The sequence below is a fragment of the Bombina bombina genome, chromosome 3 (assembly GCF_027579735.1).
Source record: "Bombina bombina isolate aBomBom1 chromosome 3, aBomBom1.pri, whole genome shotgun sequence".
NCBI classification, from domain to species: domain Eukaryota; kingdom Metazoa; phylum Chordata; class Amphibia; order Anura; family Bombinatoridae; genus Bombina; species Bombina bombina.
The window spans coordinates 1,025,378,170-1,025,400,384 of record NC_069501.1 but is presented as its reverse complement, the minus strand read 5'-3'; the positions used below and the strand labels follow the sequence as shown (position 1 = coordinate 1,025,400,384).

The 22,215-nt window shown below is 38.9% G+C and overlaps 1 protein-coding gene across 1 annotated transcript in view; it reads right to left on the bottom strand.

The window, feature by feature from the left end:
- TSFM (Ts translation elongation factor, mitochondrial) overlaps window positions 1–22,215 on the bottom strand; it is a 70,470-nt gene that overhangs the window by 23,808 nt on the left and 24,447 nt on the right. The window contains exon 4 of the mRNA XM_053708211.1: window positions 13,429–13,551. Within this exon, the coding sequence (XP_053564186.1) occupies window positions 13,429–13,551 (123 nt within the window). The remainder of the gene's footprint in view (window positions 1–13,428; window positions 13,552–22,215) is intronic.

Below are 22,215 nucleotides of genomic sequence, written 5' to 3'. Positions count from 1 at the left end.
AATCAGGCAGCATGTGGCTTGTTCTACCAGCGGTGATAATGTGTTTTGCTTTATAAGTAAATAGCAGGCTGAGGAATGATTGGTAGCTGGCACTGCAGTCCTAAGTCGACAAGTAGGAGCAAAATTGTAGAAATGACATAAAAACCTTTCACTTCTCACCAAACTAACCCACAGCTACTATATCACGTCCCTCTTACTGAAAATAGGTCTCCAACTTTAGCAGACGGGGCAGAAGTACCAACTACGAGGAAAACTATAAAAAGGGGTAGATCACTCACACAGATCTCACTAAATGCATAGAGATAAATAAGAGTATATGAAGTGCCAGGACAGTTTAACCAACATAAGTGCATATCACGTGTGAGCTAGCCCACTGTCTCACTTCTGGTAACCACAGAGGAGAAGGGGTAAATTATCACTGAGCAACAGCACGGAAGCTGCTGCTGGAGCAATACTTTCCACTTCTGTCTATTCTAAAGACCCCTCTAGAAATAACGGACAATGTCCCCTAGGAAAGCTATACAGAAAGGGAAATCAGGCAAAGGGGGGGGGGATCTACGACACCAACTGTGGATGAATATTTTAAAGCTACTCCCCTGCCATCATCTAAAGACATGACCCAAATATCGTTAAGACAGCAACCTTCCTCTGGGCCGTCAGAGTCAGAATCTGAAGGTGACATGGTAACAATATCAAAAAATGTGTTATCCTCCATCCCATCAAAAAAAGATTTTTCAACTCTAATTGTGCAAGTTAAACTGCACAAAAGAAGAAATAGCAGACCTTAAAAGAGATCTCGGGGAGATAGGAAATAGGGTAGATGGCCTAGAGGAAACCACACAAGCTCATTCCTTGGATCTGACCAAAGTGAGCGACCATATGGAACACCAAGACAAGGTGATTTTGCAACTAGAAGCCAAATTGGAGGATTTGGAAAATCGCTCCCGACAACATAACATAAGGATTCGAGGTATCCCTGAGATCATAGAAAACACTAACCTACAAGAATATTTGCAATCCTTGTTCTCATCCCTAATAAATTCACCTGTCACACAGGAAGTGGTCATAGATAGAGCTCACAGAGCTTTGAGGCCTAAACCCCCAGAGACAGCACCTCCCAGGGACGTGATAGCGAGGATCAACAGCTATCAAATAAAGGAGAGCATTATGACAGCAGCAAGGGAGAAACGCCCGATACAGAAAGATGGATCCACCCTGCAGTTTTTTGCTGACCTGTCCACTAGGACCCTCCTCAGGAGGAAAGAACTTTCACCACTTACAAAACATTTGCAAACCAGGAATATCAACTATAGATGGGGTCATCCTTTTCACCTAATAGCAATTTGGAAAAACAGGAGGGCATTATGTTCATCACCTTCAGAAATTGGGGACTTCTGTAAGAAGCTAGAAATTCCACCTCCTACTGGAGAATCAGAACCAGGGAGAGATACCACCGCTTCGTCTAATCTCCATTCTACTCCTCTGCCCCAACGCAGAGAATGGCAGACGGTCAAGCCCAAGAAAACGACACATCATTCCTCAATGAACTCTGGGGCCCAAATGGGCTGATAAAGACTGACACAGGACAATTTGTTCCAGTGGTAAGACCAGTGGTGGAGTGTGTGTTATACACCAAAAATGTGTGCATGTGTGGAAAAGTTTGATTTATATTTCACAGGTCAAATGAATATTGATTACTATGTGACAATACCCATCAGGGTACAAAAGGTCATTAAAAGGTGGCTAGATATTTTCCATCTTTATGGGGTGCCCTTTGTGTGTTTAGTGTAACTGTTCATGTGCCAACTGTTTGGTCTGCTTAGTTAAAATACCAATTAAAGGTAAAGAAAGTTGAATGGAATGAAACTTATATAAGTAATAATAAGTGGGCTGAGTAGATTCCGATTGGAATTTATTAGCCATATTCCCCTACAATTGTTATTATTTTATTAAGTTAAAAGTTCTATGTGTTGATATAGATTATGTTGTTAGATTTTTGTTAGGAGTTATCTTTCAGATTCACTTCATTATATATTCAGGTAAAGTGTCATGCCGGAGCGGAGGAGTAGAGACAAAGGTAATTAAATGACTGTTACAAGTATCCAATTTATTACACAAAATGTAAAAGGCTTTAATGTTCCTCATAAGAGATCACTAGCTCTCAGAGATTTAGGACAAAAAGGAGGGGACATTATAGGATTACAAGAATATATGCATAGTGGCTTTTCTCAACACTATCATAGTGCGCATAGCAAAAAAAAGATTTTCTAATACACAGAACTATCCCATTTAAATTGATAGAACAGTAGATTCCTCGCCATTAGTGGACTCCTATATAACAAAATAGTAACAATAGTAAATATTTATGCACCCAATCATAAACAAGCCAATTTTTTCAAATCCATAATTCCCCTTCTGAGGGATATACAGAAAGGACAACTAATAGTGATAGGAGACTTTAACATGCCAATTACCCCTTCTTTAGACAGCTCAAACACCAATATACACATTGCAAAGAACACATTGAAGTCATTATGGCATTTTTTAAGAGCATTTGGCCTACACGATCCTTGGAGAGTAGCTAATCCCGACAAAAGGGACTATACATTTTTTTCTAATCCCAATAAATCCTATTCGACAATTGACTTCATTTTATTAGACCATTTAACATTATCTAATGCAACACTTTCAAACATCACACATACGGCGTGGTCAGACCACTCCATGGTCAGATGCTCCGTTGCTTGGCCCTCAGCACCGATAAGGGATTTTAACTGAAGACTTGACAAGACATTACTTTTGGATCCAGTGATATGTGAGACACTAGAAAAAGAAATTCAAGAATTTTTTGTTCATAATGTCAAGGGGGATATAGCGCCAGCCATGGTGTGGGAAGCCCACAAGAGCTTTATAAGGGGTTCACTAATCAAGATTAGGGCTAACAAACAAACAATTAAGAGAGGAATATAAACACATTGCTAAAGAGATTGAACAACTAGACTACTTACATAAACTCCATCCACAAGATGATAGGATCCTCCAACAATTGAAATTCTATAGAGCCAAGATGCAGTCACACCTTCATATAAAAGCTCAGTCGATTGCATTTAAACTTAAGCAGAAATATTATTCTGAAGCTAACAAACCGGGACGTCAACTAGCTAGGCTACTTAAATCTAGGCAAACAAAAACGTACATACACTCTATAAAAAAAACCTCAGGGGAGAGAGTAGAGGACACTAAAAAAATAGCTGACACCTTTAAGAATTATTACCATGCTCTATATAACCTTTATCCCAGGAGAACTAGCTCGGATCATGAGATTAAATGTCTGGATTATTTAGAAACCGTCCAAGTCCCGGAAGTGTCTGAGGTAGATAGAGAGATGTTACAAGCACCCATAAGTCATAAGGAGATTACAGTAGCTATTAAATCACTAAAACCAGAAAAGGCACCGGGACCAGATGGATTCTCTGGTTCCTATTACAAAATATTCTCCTGTATATTGACCCCTCATTTATTAAATACATTTAGCCAAATAGACAATGGAGGTACACTACCGGATACTATGTTACAGGCCTATATCACGGTTCTCCCCAAGCCGGGCAAGAAACCCGACACCCCAGCGAACTATAGACCTATATCCTTACTGAATATAGATCTGAAAATATTAGCCAAGGTGTTGGCATCTAGACTTAATAGACTACTTCCAACTTTGATCTCACTGGATCAGGTGGGTTTTGTGCCGCGGAGAGAGGCAAAGGATAACATCGTCAAATTATTAAATATCTTAGAATATATAAATAACAAAATTCCTTCAATACTACTTTCCACAGATGCTGAGAAAGCGTTCAATAGATTGGACCTTTCTACAGACTACTTAAAATAAATTTAACTTCCCTCTCCTATTTATAAATAAAATCATGGCCCTATACTCCTTTCCCACGGCCCAAATTAGAATAAATGGTACTCTTTCAGAACAATTTGAAATACGAAACGGCACACGTCAGGGATGCCCGCTTTCCCCGCTCTTATTTATCCTTTCCCTAGAAACATTGGCTAGCAGAATTAGATTAAATGATAACATAAAGGGCATAACTATTAAAAATAGGGAATACAAATTATCTATGTTCGCAGACGACGTTTTATTGTCTTTATCATGTCCTTTGGAATCTCTCTCCGCGGTGCAATCAGAAATGCTAGATTATGGAAGCGTATCAAATTTTCTAGTAAACCCTAGCAAGTCAGAACTGCTACCCTTACATATATCCCAAGTAGAACTAATCAACATTAAAAAGAACAGCCCTTTTGCAATTCAACAGAGACATATTAAATACTTAGGTATATACTTGATGCATAATTTAGAATTAATTCGCACTTATAATTACTCTAAATTACTGACTAATATTTCTAACCAGGCCTCTTCGTGGCTATCTAAAAATATTTCCTGGATAGGGAGAGTAAGCACAGTAAAAATGGTATTGTTGCCTAAAATTCTGTACATTTTACAGACGTTACCACTCCCTCATACCCAATTATACCTACAAAAAATACAAAGAGTGATACTCAATTTTATATGGAAAAAAAACCCAGCACGGGTAAATAAACTATCTTTATATGCTAATAAGAGTATGGGGGGCCTAGGAGTACCCAATATAATACTTTATAAATGGGCCATTTCACTACAGAGAATAGTGGAATGGTGCAGACATAATTCAGAAGAACCAAAGCACTGGATCCAAATAGAATGCGACATTAGTAATATGTCACAACTAGGGGGGGCCTGTTGGTCACCCAATTTACTATCTAAGATACAGACCAACACCACACAAACAGTTTCAAATTCCCTCTTAGACTGGAAACAAATACGTGATAGCTGTGGAGGCATCTCTAGCACCTATTCTCCCCTAACCCCTGTCTTGATGAATCCTGAGTTTTCAGAAGGACAAGGACATCTCCCACACAGAATTCACAGCTTGAAAGATCATATTCCCATTACTCTCATAACTAGATCAGGGAAAATGATTCCGAGGTCTGAATTACAAGAGGTGGGAGAGGGTTTTTTTGACCAATGGTTTAGATACCATCAGGTAAATCACTATATAATGACTCATAGAGACAGGGTTAACTTGTTGAGACAGCTAACACCTCTAGAACAGATGTGCATTTCCACTATACCACAGAAAGGGATAGTCTAGGGAAATACTAGGGGCTAAGAGCCCAAAGGTCTGGGACGAGATTTTTCATAGCATAGCTTTCTCTGCCCATACAACATTTGCCTTAGAAACAAATTATAAAATACTTTTCCGTTGGTACATGACACCAAATAGAATGAAACATCTATTTCCATCTGCCAATGAGAAATGTTGGAGATGCAGACAAGGAGTGGGCAACATGGGCCACATTTGGTGGTCGTGTGAAAAGATAAAAACTTATTGGGAACAAATAATTGAAGAAATAAACGTTGCATTGTCCTGTAATTTAGCTTCTGACCCACTGGTATGCCTATTTAATGTGTTGAAAGAAGTTCAATGTGTTATTAAGAGAAATGTCATACACATTATGCTGAACACAGCAAAACAGCTTATAGCCTTTAAGTGGAGATCTAATGAGGTTCCCACAATTGAGTCTTGGAAGGAGAAGGTTGGGGGAGCCCTAATGCTAGAGAGATACTTTTATCTAAAAACAAACAGATTGACAATGTTTCATAATATGATGTTTTATTGGGAATCATATGTGGGTACTTAAAGGAAATTTATATTTATAATTAGCCATCTCTTTATTTTCTTGTTAAGTCAAGATGTGAAGATTAAAATGAACCCTACAAGCAGGTTGGCACGATACTTTCTTCCCACTTTTGTTGCATAAGAATGATTTAAAGTCTGCAAGTTGTTTGTTATTGTTAAAACTAGTTTAATTGTTGTTTGTTAATTGTTATTGAACAATACTCTGTTAAGCAACATAGGAAGTTCAGATGAAAGAAGGACTCTATAAAAGGACTAATATTAATCTGGTAATCTATGCAAGGTATGGTTGTATGATAGCATTAGACTTTCTGTTAAGAATGGAGTCAATTTAATAGAAATATTGTAACTCATGGATTTTTGAATTCTGTAATGTCTGAAAATCTAAATAAAGAAATAAATAAATAAATAAATAAAAAAAAACTTATAATCTTGAAAGCCGATCCAGCGCTTCTCCCGCCTGTCGCAAGCCTCTTCATATGTCAAAAATGACGAATCCGGCTTGCCGTATTTGTTTATTGTGCCGTATGAAGTGACGAGTGACAGGAGGGGGAATCGCTGCAGCGGCTTTCAAGATTAAAAGTTATTTTACCAAAACGAATGAAATGTAAAGTTTGATGAATGAAAGTACCCCTGTTTTTAATAGGGTTTTTAAAAAACAGGCACGGATTCATCAAACTTGACATTCACTTTAATGAATGAAAGTGCCCCTGTTTTTAAGATTACTTTTAGATACCAGGCACTTATTCATTAAACTTTACAATCACTTTAAGCCAGTGTTGCATAAATTGTTCCACATTTTTAGTCAATGAAAAAACCTCTGTAGCTCAAACTGGTTGGGCAAAATATATTTAGCTTTTAAAATTGAATAAGAATTTATTGACAGTAAACTTCTGCAATGTATAAAACCTATGAAATTCACTATGGCTTTTTTTTTTCATGCACCCATCATTTGGCTGCTGTTGAAAATGTCAGCAATACGTAAAGGGACATAAAACAGTAGGAACTAAAATAAGTTTCTGAATATATAATGCAGCCAAAGCTTACCTGCAAAGCGGTTTGTTTTAACCCCCATTAACCCCTTTAATTCAGACAGTTTCGTTTGCAGCAAGCTCCCCCTGGCCATTTCCATATATGAGAGATAGAGAGATGTTATTGTGTATTGGAAATTGTCATATATAGTGGACAAAAATATAATTTATGCTTACCTGATAAATTCATTTCTCCTGTAGTGTAGTTAGTCCACGGGTCATCCATTACTTATGGGATTATATCTCCTCCCTAACAGGAAGTGCAAGAGGATCACCCAAGCAGAGCTGCTATATAGCTCCTCCCCTCTACGTCATACCCAGTCATTCGACCGAAACCAAACGAGAAAGGAGAAAACTATAGGGTGCAGTGGTGACTGGAGTTTAATTTAAAATTTAGACCTGCCGTAAAAAACAGGGCGGGCCGTGGACTGACTACACTACAGGAGAAATGAATTTATCAGGTAAGCATAAATTATATTTTCTCCTGTTAAGTGTAGTCAGTCCACGGGTCATCCATTACTTATGGGATACCAATACCAAAGCTAAAAGTACACGGATGACGGGAGGGACAGGCAGGATCTTTACACGGAAGGAACCACTGCCTGTAGAACCTTTCTCCCAAAAACAGCCTCCGAAGAAGCAAAAGTGTCAAATTTGTAAAATTTTGAAAAAGTGTGAAGTGAAGACCAAGTTGCAGCCTTGCAAATCTGTTCAACAGAAGCCTCATTCTTAAAGGCCCAAGTGGAAGCCACAGCTCTAGTAGAATGAGCCGTAATCCTTTCAGGAGGCTGCTGTCCAGCAATCTCATAGGCTAAACGTATTATGCTACGAAGCCAAAAAGAGAGAGAGGTAGCCGAAGCTTTTTGACCTCTCCTCTGTCCAGAATAAACGACAAACAGGGAAGAAGTTTGACGAAAGTCTTTAGTTGCCTGCAAATAAAATTTCAGGGCACGGACGACGTCCAGATTGTGCAGAAGTCGTTCCTTCTTTGAAGAAGGGTTAGGGCACAATGATGGAACAACAATCTCTTGATTGATATTCTTGTTAGTGACTACCTTAGGTAAGAACCCAGGCTTAGTATGCAGAACTACCTTGTCTGAATGAAAAATCAGATAAGGAGAATCACAATGTAAGGCCGATAACTCAGAGACTCTTCGAGCCGAGGAAATAGCCATTAAAAACAGAACTTTCCAAGATAACAGCTTGATATCAATGGAATGAAGGGGTTCAAACGGAACACCTTGCAGAACGTTAAGAACTAAGTTTAAGCTCCACGGCGGAGCAACAGTCTTAAACACAGGCTTAATCCTAGCCAAAGCCTGACAAAAAGCCTGAACGTCTGGAACTTCTGCCAGACGTTTGTGTAAAAGGATAGACAGAGCTGAAATCTGTCCTTTTAACGAACTAGCAGATAAACCCTTTTCTAAACCTTCTTGTAGAAAAGACAATATCCTAGGAATCCTAACCTTACTCCATGAGTAACTCTTGGATTCGCACCAATATAAGTATTTACGCCATATTTTATGGTAAATTTTCCTGGTAACAGGTTTCCTAGCCTGTATTAAGGTATCAATCACTGACTCCGAGAATCCCCGCTTTGATAGAATCAAGCGTTCAATCTCCATGCAGTCAGCCTCAGAGAAATTAGATTTGGATGTTTGAAAGGACCCTGAATCAGAAGGTCCTGTCTCAGAGGCAGAGACCATGGTGGACAGGACGACATGTCCACTAGATCTGCATACCAGGTCCTGCGTGGCCACGCAGGCGCTATTAGAATCATCGATGCTCTCTCCTGTTTGATCCTGGTAATCAATCGAGGAAGCATCGGGAAGGGTGGAAACACATAAGCCATGTTGAAGACCCAAGGTGCTGTCAGAGCATCTATTAGTACCGCTCCCGGGTCCCTGGACCTGGATCCGTAACAAGGAAGCTTGGCGTTCTGGCGAGACGCCATGAGATCCAGATCTGGTTTGCCCCAATGATGAAGCAGTTGGGCAAACACCTCCGGATGAAGTTCCCACTCCCCCGGATGAAAGGTCTGGCGACTTAGAAAGTCCGCCTCCCAGTTCTCCACGCCTGGGATGTGGATCGCTGACAGGTGGCAAGAGTGAGACTCTGCCCAGCGAATTATCTTTGAGACTTCCAACATCGCTAGGGAACTCCTTGTTCCTCCTTGATGGTTGATGTAAGCCACAGTCGTGATGTTGTCCGACTGAAACCTGATGAACCTCAGAGTTGCTAACTGAGGCCAAGCCAGAAGAGCATTGAAAATTGCTCTTAATTCCAGAATATTTATTGGAAGGAGTCTCTCCTCCTGAGTTCATGATCCCTGAGCCTTCAGGGAATTCCAGACTGCGCCCCAACCTAGAAGGCTGGCGTCTGTTGTTACAATCGTCCAATCTGGCCTGCGGAAGGGCATCCCCTTGGACAGATGTGGCCGAGAAAGCCACCATAGAAGAGAATCTCTGGTCTCTTGATCCAGATTTAGCAGAGGGGACAAATCTGAGTAATCCCCATTCCACTGACTTAGCATGCACAATTGCAGCGGTCTGAGATGCAGGCGCGCAAAAGGTACTATGTCCATTGCCGCTACCATTAAGCCGATTACCTCCATGCACTGAGCCACTGACGGGTGTTGAATGGAATGAAGGACACGGCAAGCATTTAGAAGTTTTGATAACCTGTCCTCCGTCAGGTAAATTTTCATTTCTACAGAATTTATAAGAGTCCTTAAGAAGGGAACTCTTGTGAGTGGCAATAGAGAACTCTTTTCTACGTTCACCTTCCACCCATGCGACCTTAGAAATGCCAGAACTAACTCTGTATGAGACTTGGCAGTTTGGAAACTTGACGCTTGTATCAGAATGTCATCTAGGTACGGAGCTACCGCTATGCCTCGCGGTCTTAGTACCGCCAGAAGAGAGCCCAGAACCTTTGTAAAGATTCTTGGAGCCGTAGCTAACCCGAAGGGAAGAGCTACAAACTGGTAATGCCTGTTAAGGAAGGCAAATCTTAGATACCGGTAATGATCCTTGTGAATCGGTATGTGAAGGTAGGCATCCTTTAAATCCACTGTGGTCATGTACTGACCCTCTTGGATCATGGGTAAGATGGTTCGAATAGTTTCCATTTTGAACGATGGAACTCTTAGGAATTTGTTTAGGATCTTTAAGTCCAAGATTGGTCTGAAGGTTCCCTCTTTTTTGGGAACCACAGATTTGAATAGAATCCTTGTCCGTGTTCCGACCGCGGAACTGGGTGGATCACTCTCATTAGTAAGAGGTCTTGTACACAGCGTAGAAACGCCTCTTTCTTTATCTGGTTTGCTGATAACCTTGAAAGATGAAATCTCCCTTGTGGAGGAGAAGCTTTGAAGTCCAGAAGATATCCCTGAGATATGATCTCTCAACGCCCAGGGATCCTGGACATCTCTTGCCCAAGCCTGGGCGAAGAGAGAAAGTCTGCCCCCCACTAGATCCGTTTCCGGATCGGGGGCCCTCACTTCATGCTGTCTTAGGGGCAGCAGCAGGTTTTCTGGCCTGCTTGCCCTTGTTCCAGGACTGGTTAGGTTTCCAGCCCTGTCTGTAGCGAGCAACAGTTCCTTCCTGTCTTGGAGCGGAGGAAGTTGATGCTGCTCCTGCCTTGAAGTTACGAAAGGCACGAAAATTAGACTGTTTGGCCCTTGGTTTGGCCCTGTCTTGAGGCAGGGCATGGCCCTTACCTCCAGTAATGACCAGGATTTAAGCCACAGCGCTCTACGCGCTTGAATGGCGAATCCGGAGTTCTTAGCCGTAAGTTTGGTTAAGTGTACTACGGCATCAGAAATAAATGAATTAGCTAGCTTAAGGGCTTTAAGCTTGTTTATAATCTCATCCAATGTAGCTGTGCTAAGGATCTCTTCCAGAGACTCAAACCAGAATGCCGCCGCAGCAGTGACAGGCGCAATGCATGCAAGGGGTTTGTAATATAAAACCTTGTTGAACAAACATTTTCTTAAGGTAACCCTCTAACTTTTTATCCATTGGATCTAAAAAAGCACAGCTATCCTCCACCGGGATAGTGGTGCGCTTAGCCAGAGTAGAAACTGCTCCCTCCACCTTAGGGACCGTCTGCCATAAGTCCCGTGTGGTGGCGTCTATAGGAAACATTTTTCTAAATATAGGAGGGGGTGAAAAAGGCACACCGGGTCTATCCCACTCCTTGTTAACAATTTCTGTAAGCCTTTTAGGTATAGGAAAAACGACAGTACACGCCGGTACCGCAAAATATTTATCCAGCCTACATACTTTCTCTGGAATTGCAACCGTGTTACAATCATTCAGAGCCGCTAAAACCTCCCCTAGTAATACACGGAGGTTCTCAAGCTTAAATTTAAAATTTGAAATGTCTGAATCCAGTTTACTTGGATCAGATCCGTCACCCACAGAATGAAGCTCTCCGTCCTCATGTTCTGCAAATTGTGACGCAGTATCAGACATGGCTCTATTATTATCAGCGCACTCTGTTCTTATTCCAGAGTGATCTCGTTTACCTCTAAATTCTGGCAATTTAGATAGTACTTCAGTCATAACATTAGCTATGTCTTGCAAAGTGATTTGTATGGGCCGCCCTGATGTACTTGGCGCCACAATATCACGCACCTCCTGAGCGGGAGGCGAAGGTACTGACACGTGAGGAGAGTTAGTCGGCATAACTTCCCCCTCGTTGTCTGGTGATATATTTTTCACATATAAAGTTTGACTTTTATTCAAAGTAACATCTATACATTGAGTGCACAAATTTCTATTGGGCTCCACATTGGTCTTTAAACATATTGAACAAACAGCTTCATCTGTGTCAGACATGTTTAAACAGACTAGCAATAACACTAGCAAGCTTGGAAAAAAACGTTTAAATAAATTTACAAGCTATATAAACAACGCTACTGCGCCTTTAAGAAACATAAAATTGTGACACAGTTGAATTAACGATGAATCAAATATGTTAAAGCAACCAAATTTTAACAGAAAATGTAAAAAGTTAGCAGAGAATTGCACCCACAAGCAAAAGGATGATTAACCCCTTAATACCCAAAACGGATAACAGTTGAAATAATAAACGTTTTTTATCACAGTCAAACACACTGTCACAGATCTGCTGTGACCGATTACCCCCTCAAAACTAGTTTTGGAGACCCCTGGGCTCTGTAGAGACGTCCTGGATCATGGAGGAAGAAAACAGGAAGACTGTGACTAAATTTTTACTGCGCAATAAAGCGCTAAAATAGGCCCCTCCCACTCATATTACAACAGTGGGGAAGCTCAGTAAACTGTTTTTATTCAGAAACAAACGACAGCCATGTGGTAAAAATCATGCCCATAAAGTTTTATCACCAAGTACCTCAGAAAAAACGATTAACATGCCAGTAAACGTTTTTAAAAATGAAAATTATGAAGTGTTATCAATAAGCCTGCTGCTAGTCGCTTTCACTGCAGTGCAGGCTCAAATATTACTTTAATATAGACAGTATTTTCTTAGTGAAATTCCATTCCCCAGAAATACCTCAGAGTATACATACATACATATCAGCCTGATTCCAGTCGCTACTACTGCATTTAAGGCTGCACTTACATTACATACCTCCTTGCAGGTGGGCCCTGCATGCTATCCCCTGTTCTGAAGTTACCTCACTCCTCAGAATGGCCGAGAACAGCAAGTGGATCTTAGTTACGACCGCTAAGATCATAGACAAACTCAGGTAGATTCTTCTTCTAATGCTGCCTGAGAAGAAACAACACACTCCGGTGCCGTTTAAAATAACAAACTTTTGATAGAATAAATAAAAACTAAGTTTAACACACCACAGTCCTCTCACACGTCCTATCTATTAGTTAGGTGCAAGAGAATGACTGGGTATGACGTAGAGGGGAGGAGCTATATAGCAGCTCTGCTTGGGTGATCCTCTTGCACTTCCTGTTAGGGAGGAGATATAATCCCATAAGTAATGGATGACCCGTGGACTGACTACACTTAACAGGAGAAAATATGTTTCCATATACTTTTTACAAAAATAAATTATCCTTTTTTTTTTCAGTAGGCACTAGATATCAGGGCTATTTCTCCTCAACTCCCCCTTGCTTGCAGAAGTAATTATCCTCACTACCATACTTTTGTTACATGACACCACAAGGTATTGAGTAGCACACTGATAAGGGGGGGTGGAGCAGGCTACACTTGGCAACACTAAAGTGAAAGCAATTTTGCAGATTTTTGCAAATTGTATTAAAATACTTATACGCTTTTTTACTCTCCCCCCCACACACACACTGTTTTACCTCAGTTTACCCTTCTATAATATGCACATAACTTTAAATATTTTAGGGCACTTTAAAGTAATTACTTATGAATTAACTACATTATAGAAAGGTAGTTGAATAAGCTTCCATTAGAAGTGATAATTACAAAGACTGTAGGGGAATTCAAGAAACATGGGATGTGACTAAGGCTAAACATAAATCTATTTAAGAATGAACAGACTTAGTGGGCCTTTTTGGTTTTATTCACTGTTAAAATCTAAGTTTTGGTTTCTGTGTTTTAATTGTAAAGCAGTAATATAATTTCAAGCATGGGCATCATTCATTCAGAGCTTGATACCAATAACTGAGATTACTCACCTTGACATAAGAGCTCAGGTTCTGCTCTTGGCTTTGGCAGAGTCTCAAAGATCCCAGAGCCACCTGCTGAACTAACTGCTGAAATTTGACATTCCTTGCAACAAAATCCGTTTCACAGTTCACCTGAAAAAAATGTGAACTCTTTAGTGTTTTATAGTTTTACCCAGATGCAAAAATTGTTTTAGTCATGAAATAAAGAATACACTCTAATGTTGGTTTCATTACTTATATATAAATTCCCAATAAACTAAGCCCAAAAATAACAAATATGCTTTTTTAAAAAGATATCTTAGGCTATAATTAACTGCCTTTCTGCAGTCTTCAGCAGTTTGTGCACATGCAAAAATATGGATACACTTGGCTTAAAGACATATGGGAGTGCTTGGTTATGATGTATACTGATGGAAAGTGGGTTAATTTTATTAGAAAATAGGAAAGGAAGCATACTATCCCCAAGTGTATTGAAAAAAACAACTATATAGAACTAAGCACAGAATCCATTTTTCCAATTACATTAATGTCCCATTAAAAGGCTATTACAGGTGTCCAATACTAGTTCTCTCTGCTTAATCAGGAATGTTTATACTATACCCTGTACACTATTTTAAATGGCTTTGCAATACACACAACATACATTACAAATGATGTAATAAGAGCCATACATGGACACTGATTGGTAGGTATGCTCAAAGCAGACAAAGCATACTTACCAATCAGTGCTCAGATTGGCACCACAGGACCCACACTGTGCCTAGCGCCTATCTCACTGTAAAATAAAATATATATATATATTATTTTTGAAACACTGCTTTGTAGCAGAGTAGTCATTGCAGTAAACTGAATACTACTGTCATTTATGGTATCAATGCTTTCAAAATGTGCATCCCTGTAGTCTCTCAAGCAAAATAGTTGCAATAGTAAATACAAAAAAAATTGCAAAACATTTAAATAAAATAAAAAAAATCACAGTTATACGTAAAAAAATAAAAAAGTGAGAACGAGGCTCCCATTGGAATGCTTCCTAGCAATGGTAACGCGAGCTTGTGTTTGCATTCTGCTCAACTTGTAATACCAGCGCACATTAGCGTGCTCTGGTATTACTCAGTGGAGCGCAAATATCGCTTTCACAAAAGTGATATTTAGCACTCCACTTGTAATCTGGCACTAAATATATTATCAAAAAATGGAACACACAAATTAGTAAATGGAAGAAAAAACATTTGGATTAAACCCCTTAATGACCGAGGACGTGTCAGGCATGTCCTACAAAAAGCAGCCGTTAAGGACCAAGGATGTGCCTGACACATCCTCTGGGGTTTCAAGCGCTGGAGCTTCCAGGCGCTTTCAGGGTATTGCAGCGATGCCTCGATATTGAGGCATTGTGCAATACCCTTTCCTAAGACACTGATACAGAGAGGGTCACTCTGTCGCCCTCTCTGTATCGGCCAGCGATAGCGCCGATCGTAGGTGGTGTGGGAGGGTTTTGAAGAAGGTGGGTGGGTGGGTGGGTGGCCCATCGTTGGAGGAGGGCGGGACTGCTACAGCCACGCTACATCCGATCAGTGATGAGTGATCACGGCAGCGAGTGGGATAGAGGGAGGAGGGGGAGGTAGGAGAGGGGGATCATATGTGGGATCCATGCTTCTAAAGGGATCTGGGAGGGGGGCTTCCACACTACAGAAAAAACATAATTTATGCTTACCTGATAAATTTATTTCTCTTGTAGCGTATTCAGTCCACGGATCATCCATTACTTATGGGATATATTCCCTTCCCAACAGGAAGTTGCAAGAGGATCACCCAAAGCAGAGCTGCTATATAGCTCCTCCCCTCACATGTCATATCCAGTCATTCGACCGAAACAAGACAAGAAAGGAGAAACCATAGGGAGCAGTGGTGACTGGAGTTTTAATTAAAATTTAGATCTGCCTTAAAAAAGACAGGGCGGGCCGTGGACTGAATACACTACAAGAGAGATAAATTTATCAGGTAAGCATAAATTATGTTCTCTTGTTAAGTGTATTCAGTCCACGGATCATCCATTACTTATGGGATACCAATACCAAAGCTAAAGTACACGGATGATGGGAGGGACAAGGCAGGAACCACTGCCTGTAAAACCTTTCTCCCAAAAACAGCCTACGAAGAAGCAAAAGTGTCAAATTTGTAAAATTTTGAAAAAGTGTGAAGCGAAGACCAAGTTGCAGCCTTGCAAATCTGTTCAAGAGAGGCCTCATTCTTAAAGGCCCAGGTGGAAGCCACAGCTCTAGTGGAATGAGCTGTAATTCTTTCAGGGGGCTGCTGTCCAGCAGTCTCATAGGCTAAACGTATTATGCTACGAAGCCAAAAGGAGAGAGAGGTTGCCGAAGCTTTTTGACCTCTCCTCTGTCCAGAGTACACGACAAACAGGGAAGAAGTTTGACGAAAATCTTTAGTTGTGTCATGGTATATGTGAGGTTAATAAATATATATATTTTAATCATATATCTCAAGATTAATAAATCTGTATTTTTGATCAGATATTTCACTGATCAGAAAAAAAAAATTGATTCATTCCTCTCAGACAAACTGACTTCAATCATGTTCAGCTCTTCCCCCACTTCTTCAATTAACACAGGTAAAATTCTGAATACACATCTCCAGGATGTCTCCAAAAGCTTGACAATACAACATTTGGTTTAATTAAAATGTAGCCACAGTTTCAGAAGACCATATGTATGATTGCTTGGGAATGTGAGATAAAATCTATTTACCCCTCCCAATATACCTAGGAATCTAGCTCAGGTGACAAGTCATGTGAGATTTTCAGCATCTGCCCTTTGATGCAGGGGACCCCATGTAGTGAATGGGAGACAGGGAGTCTGAAGTTACTGAAAGGGCAGTTAGAACGTTACGTTAGGATAATACAGTGAAGGCACATGACTTACATTATGATTTTAAAACAACTGTATATATTTTAATGGATATGAGATGTGTATATGTGTGTATATATATATATATATATATATATATATGTATATATATATATATATATATATATATATATATATATATATATATATATATATATATATATATATGTGTATGTGTGTGTGTACATATATGTGTATATTTTGAAGGCATGAATATCTTGGCCTCTGTGTGTTTGAAAACATGAGTGGATGTTTGTGGACCTGAGGAGAGGTGATTATTGACATTTATTTTTTTTATTTCAGATCTACATAGACAGGATTCACTTGGAATACAGTACAATACTGAAATAAAAATAGGCTGTTATTTGCAATGAAGTGCCAGAATGCTGACAAAGTTGTGATGCATTTTGGGCTAGTAATTGGCAGTGTTAAATTACCTTAATATAATAAAATGTTAATAATATAACATATTTGGTATCAGAATAATCAGAAAAAAATAACCTAATATTAACCATCTGTAATTGGGGTTATATATGATTAATGCAGAGAGTGTGATCTGATTAAATAACCATTTTATGAAAGAAAATTTTTTTTTAACTTGCTTAAAAATGTTAGAGATGGTCTTGTTGTATTTGTTTGTTTGTACGTCTGCTGCCACCTAGTGTTATGATGCGGAATTGCAACCATGAGATGATTGGTTGTTGCAAAGAATGCATTTCCTTGACAACACATTTACCAAATAAACCAATCCATGTTCAATTGCAAAGAACTAATCCAAGACAAGGCCGTGGGCGTTTCCAATATTCACCAATGACTGATAAATAATCAAAAAGGGGAGGGGTGAAATCAGAGGATTTAACCCCAGCATAGAGACTAAGAAGAGGTGGTGTTATTTTGATCCAGAAAGGAGTAACTGCGGCAGTTATTAATCAAAAGCACACACCTACCATATGGACTCCATATGCTTTACCCCAATTTTGAATTTCTGAGGTGAATTGGATCTGTTGCAAAACATTGGGAACCGGATTGCTGTTTATTTGGGTGATGTATATAAAAGTTTTATTATAAGATAAGTTATATGCATAGTCAATTTGTATTTAATAGATTTAAAGAAACAGTGTGTTTTAGTTAGCATTTCACAGCCTATATATATATTGTTTAAATCTGCGTCTGATTGACCAAGTAACTCATCTATGCAAGTTCTGATATTGTCAGTTAATTTTGTATTAGGATAAATTGCAGTTAAATAGCAGAATATATATATTATCCTATTGTTTTATAAACACTGTTTAGAATTGTATTGCTTGGATGTTAAAGGTTTTTAGTCCCATTGTGTTAAATAAATAAAAGGCTGAATTGTGAAGGTATATTTTTCTGGGTTTTGTAAGAAGGATAGCATATCTTAAGAGTTGGTTTTAACGCATATAAACTTTTATTTAGTTTCCTTTTACTGCAAATATAGTTCAATATGTTTATGGATATTAACTAAATAAAAGAATTCAGATATTTATATTAATTGTATGGTCTAGTAGGTGCATGGTTGATAAGGGTTTCTATTTCTTTGTATTGTGTTTATAACCCTGCCATAAACTTATATATATTATTTGGATAGCACTACTAAGATTTTCATAAATATACTGACATAATAATTGGAGGCACTTTTTCTGAGATTTATTAATATTCCATCATAATTGATATAATATATTTGTAAGTAAATAGAAATTATTATAAAAGAGAAAAAAAAAAAAAAAAAAATTCATATTTCGATATTAATATTTTGAAGATATAATTTTTTTTGAAAAGTTGAAATATTAATTTTCATATTTCGAGATTGACATTAATATCTTGAAATATTATTAAAGATTAATTTTGAAAAATTAATAAAAATATTAATTTTTCATATTTCAAAATTAATCAAAAATATTGATTTTTCATATTTTCAAAGTTAATCAAAAATATTAATTTCTCATATTTTGGAATATTAATTTTTCATATTTCAAAATTAATAATATTTTTTTTTGAAATATAAAAATTTTCCTTCTCTCTTTTTGTTGGCAAAAATTGTATTAGCGTTTTAGTTTAACTAAGTACTAAACCAATATAATAATGTCTGTAGCCAGAAGTGACTCATTTAATTCTATACATAGCAATGAAATTGGTCCCATAACCATACCTATTACTAAAGGTCAGGTCCTTAAGAAAGATATCTTAAGTTACCTTAAAGGGAAGTTTAATATTGCGGGTGAATTAAATGATTTTATGGATATGCTTGAAACTAGGGCTAAAAATATTACCGTTAATAATAATATGTGGAATGAAGAGAATGAATTCTTCCAGGAATTATTAATGATTAATCAATGCGAAGCTCCCAAAAAGCGAGACGAACTAATACTAAAATCCTGGCCCCTTTTAATATGCATAATTGACGAAATGTCGTTTTGTGTCACAGACAAACGATTGCAAATACAGGAGCTAGAAAATAGTATTCGTTCCTCGCGCAGACGCGAAGAGGGTTTAAAAATAGCCAAAAATAAAATGGATGAATTTGCCCAAAACCTAGCCACCTTAGATAAGCACAATATGGACTTAATCGCGCAGATACAAGATTTAAATAAACAGCTTGCGCAAAGCCAGAGAGAATTAAGCGATTTAAAAAGGTCATATCGCCATAATGAAAACCCCTATATTAGCAGTGAGAATAATACAGATAATGCTAACTCCTTTAGCGAACGCGTAAGGGACGAGGTACGAAAATATATAGAACAACATAGACAAATGACCCCTAACGGGTCAGAAGTAGATTTCCCAAATAGACAATCCCCTCAGGATGTAAATCCAGAGGACAGCTGTAGCGCAGCTGATGCGGGGGAGGGAAACTCTAACAGAGAATCCCAAAATAAGTCTGATAAAGTCTATGATTCCCATAAAATAATCACCTTCGTACAACGCGCAGTACCTATATTCTCCAATAAGGGAACAACATCTGTAATTGATCATTTACAGGCTTTTGAAAATGCGTTAGCTATAATGAATGTTACAAGTGAGAAATTGAAAATTGAATTTCTGCCTTGGGTATTTGACAGTAAGCATCACAAATTCTTTGCTTCACTAAAGGATATGAATATTCATTCCTGGAATGGGGTAAAACAACAATGCAGAAAAGAATTCGGGCAATATCGCACTAAAACTGCCGCGAAAATAGCGGTATATGGTTTAAAGTGTCGTGCAAATCAGAGTCCAGTCGAATTCCTTTCTGTATTGAAAAATGCGTACACTATGGCTGAAGATAATCCCAGATTTGATGGCTCAGAATTTGTAAATTTATTTTTTGAAGCATTGCCTACACCCATCAAAATCAACTTAGCTAGAGATTTTGATGAGGACTGCTCATTGGAATGGCTGATCAAAGAGAGTACGAAGTTATACTCTATTCAGCAGTCCAGTGAGCAGGGGGTTAAAAAGGAGTCAAAACCCAAAATTGTGGCAGAAACTAGGGTGTCACCTAGCCCCCTCAATTTGGAGTCTAACAAGAGGACTTATGCAGAGGTGGCCAGTCAAAACAGGCCATCTCCACAGAGGTTTAATTCTGCCCCTCCCCCTACACAGGTTGAGGCGCAGGGAGACTATAACCAAAGTGGGGGACATAATCAGGTGAATAATTACTCACAAAGAGAATACTCACCAAATAATTGGCATCCGCGCAAGGGTAGATACAATAAACGGCGAAGATATTCTCAGGGTAACCAGACACCCCAGGTATATAATGCTCCCCAAAATACTAATACTGAACAAGCTGAACCCCAGGGGCAACCACGCCAGAATAGAAATAGTGGCCCTGATTCTGAGGGAACCCAATGGTCCAGGAATCAGTACAATGGGGCACCAAGAGATAGGCCCAGGGGTAGAGGTAACTTGTACAATCAGGTAGATATGCTGTTTACCCAATTAAATCGGTTGAGCGAACAAATCGCTAATATGAGTCAAAAATCTACGGCTCAGCAACCGAACAATACTTTTTTAGGGGTACAGCCAGTGGTCAGCAGTGGACCACAGGCACAGTCATAAATACTGCAGTATCACCTGAAGGGGAGGGGAGAGATATAAAAAAATGTAGTAATAAATATCAATGATACTAATCATGTTATCTCCCCACAGACCGGAAACGGACAAATTAGCTGTGACAATGAGCGACATCAGCCGGGAAAAATTAACCAAACTTTTCCTCTGCAGTGTTCTCTTAACATTATTTCCACAGATGCAGTACACAAGAACCCAGCTGACCTTGTCATAGGGGAAACAGGTAGGTATGAAATTTCCTCTGCATCGAATGACACAGCGGATCCAGGTAAAATGTGGCGAAGCCCACAGATGTACAAGAATGCAAATTTTATGTGTGAAATGATAGAAACTGCAGGAAGATATTATGTACTAGTTGAGCTGCAAGATTCAGTCTCCAACCCTATCAGGGGATTAATTGACACTGGGTCACAGGCAACTATCTTATCCCACAGGTACTACACACAGCTAAATGAGCTAACACCCCACAAACCTAAAATAAAAGAATTTGACGGTTCTCTAATAGGTGTTGGGGGTGACTCCCTAAAAGTCTACGGTACTGCCTGGTTAAAATTTAAATTGGGGAACAGGGTCATAAGACACCCTGTCATTATAGTGGATCTGCCAACTGATCGTTTAATTATTGGTAGTGATCTCCTGAAACGATTAAGCACCATAATTGATTGCATAAATAATGTAATTTGGTCGCAAGTTAAACGGCCTATCAATTATGAAAAATCTGGTATATCTCGCACCCGACACAGCTGTCACGTGGTGGAAGAGAAACCAGATGCTGTGGAGATTCATTTCAGGAATAACTCTACACCTGAAATCACTATTCTACAAATAGATGATCAGACTCCTTTTAGTGGCTCTGATGGTAATACTTTTAAAATATCGCCTGGAAAGATAGCGAATATTTCCCTAGATAGCGATGTATTAACCATATCACTCCACAAGGGGGATCATAAAATCCCTAAGGGGGGAGGCCACACTCAATACCTCACAGGGATTGAGAGAGTTAAAGAGGATCTATTTATCCCTATACAAGTGCATGACCTTGGTAAAACCGAGTATGCTAAAATAAACTTAAAACAGGAAGCTAGCTATATAAGCGAAGGTTTATTAACGCAAATAGCTGAACCTAAAGTGATTAAATATCTTTCTCCCCAAGACCACAGTGTCAACGGCCTGGATGACAGGTCTGAAAGCTATAACATCACAGCTAAGTGCTTATTATCTATCTCTATTGGTAATAAGTCAGTGAAGACACCTGTTTTTAGTTTTAAATACTCCCCATAATCAAATATACATTGGCAATGATATCTTACATAGATATGCCATACAAATAGATCTGATTAATTCTTGCCTTTGGAGCAGGTTAAAGGGGGACCCTGAAGTTTTTCAGGATGAAAATGCAGCCCTAAAATCAAACCAGCAATTGCCATATGCTGTGAATATGCAGGTATCTAGCGATGTTATAATTCCTGCTGGGGCTGATAAATTTATTTTACCCTTACAGGTAAAGAGAGGTCAGAAATTAAAAACTTCTGAAACACTGATTTGCCTCTCCCATAGAATACAAAATCTGGGTGTCACAGTAACCTACACTCCTATGGTGAATATTGGAACTGTTCCAATACATATTGTTGTGCATAACATGACCCCACAGGATATAACATTATCCAAGGGAACTACCATAGGATATGCACTGGAATCAAGTTATTACACTTTTGGATTCCAGAATAATGTAATTGGGCTAATACCTGAAGGATACCTAACTGAAGAACAATTAATAGAACAATCCTTTGCATCTATG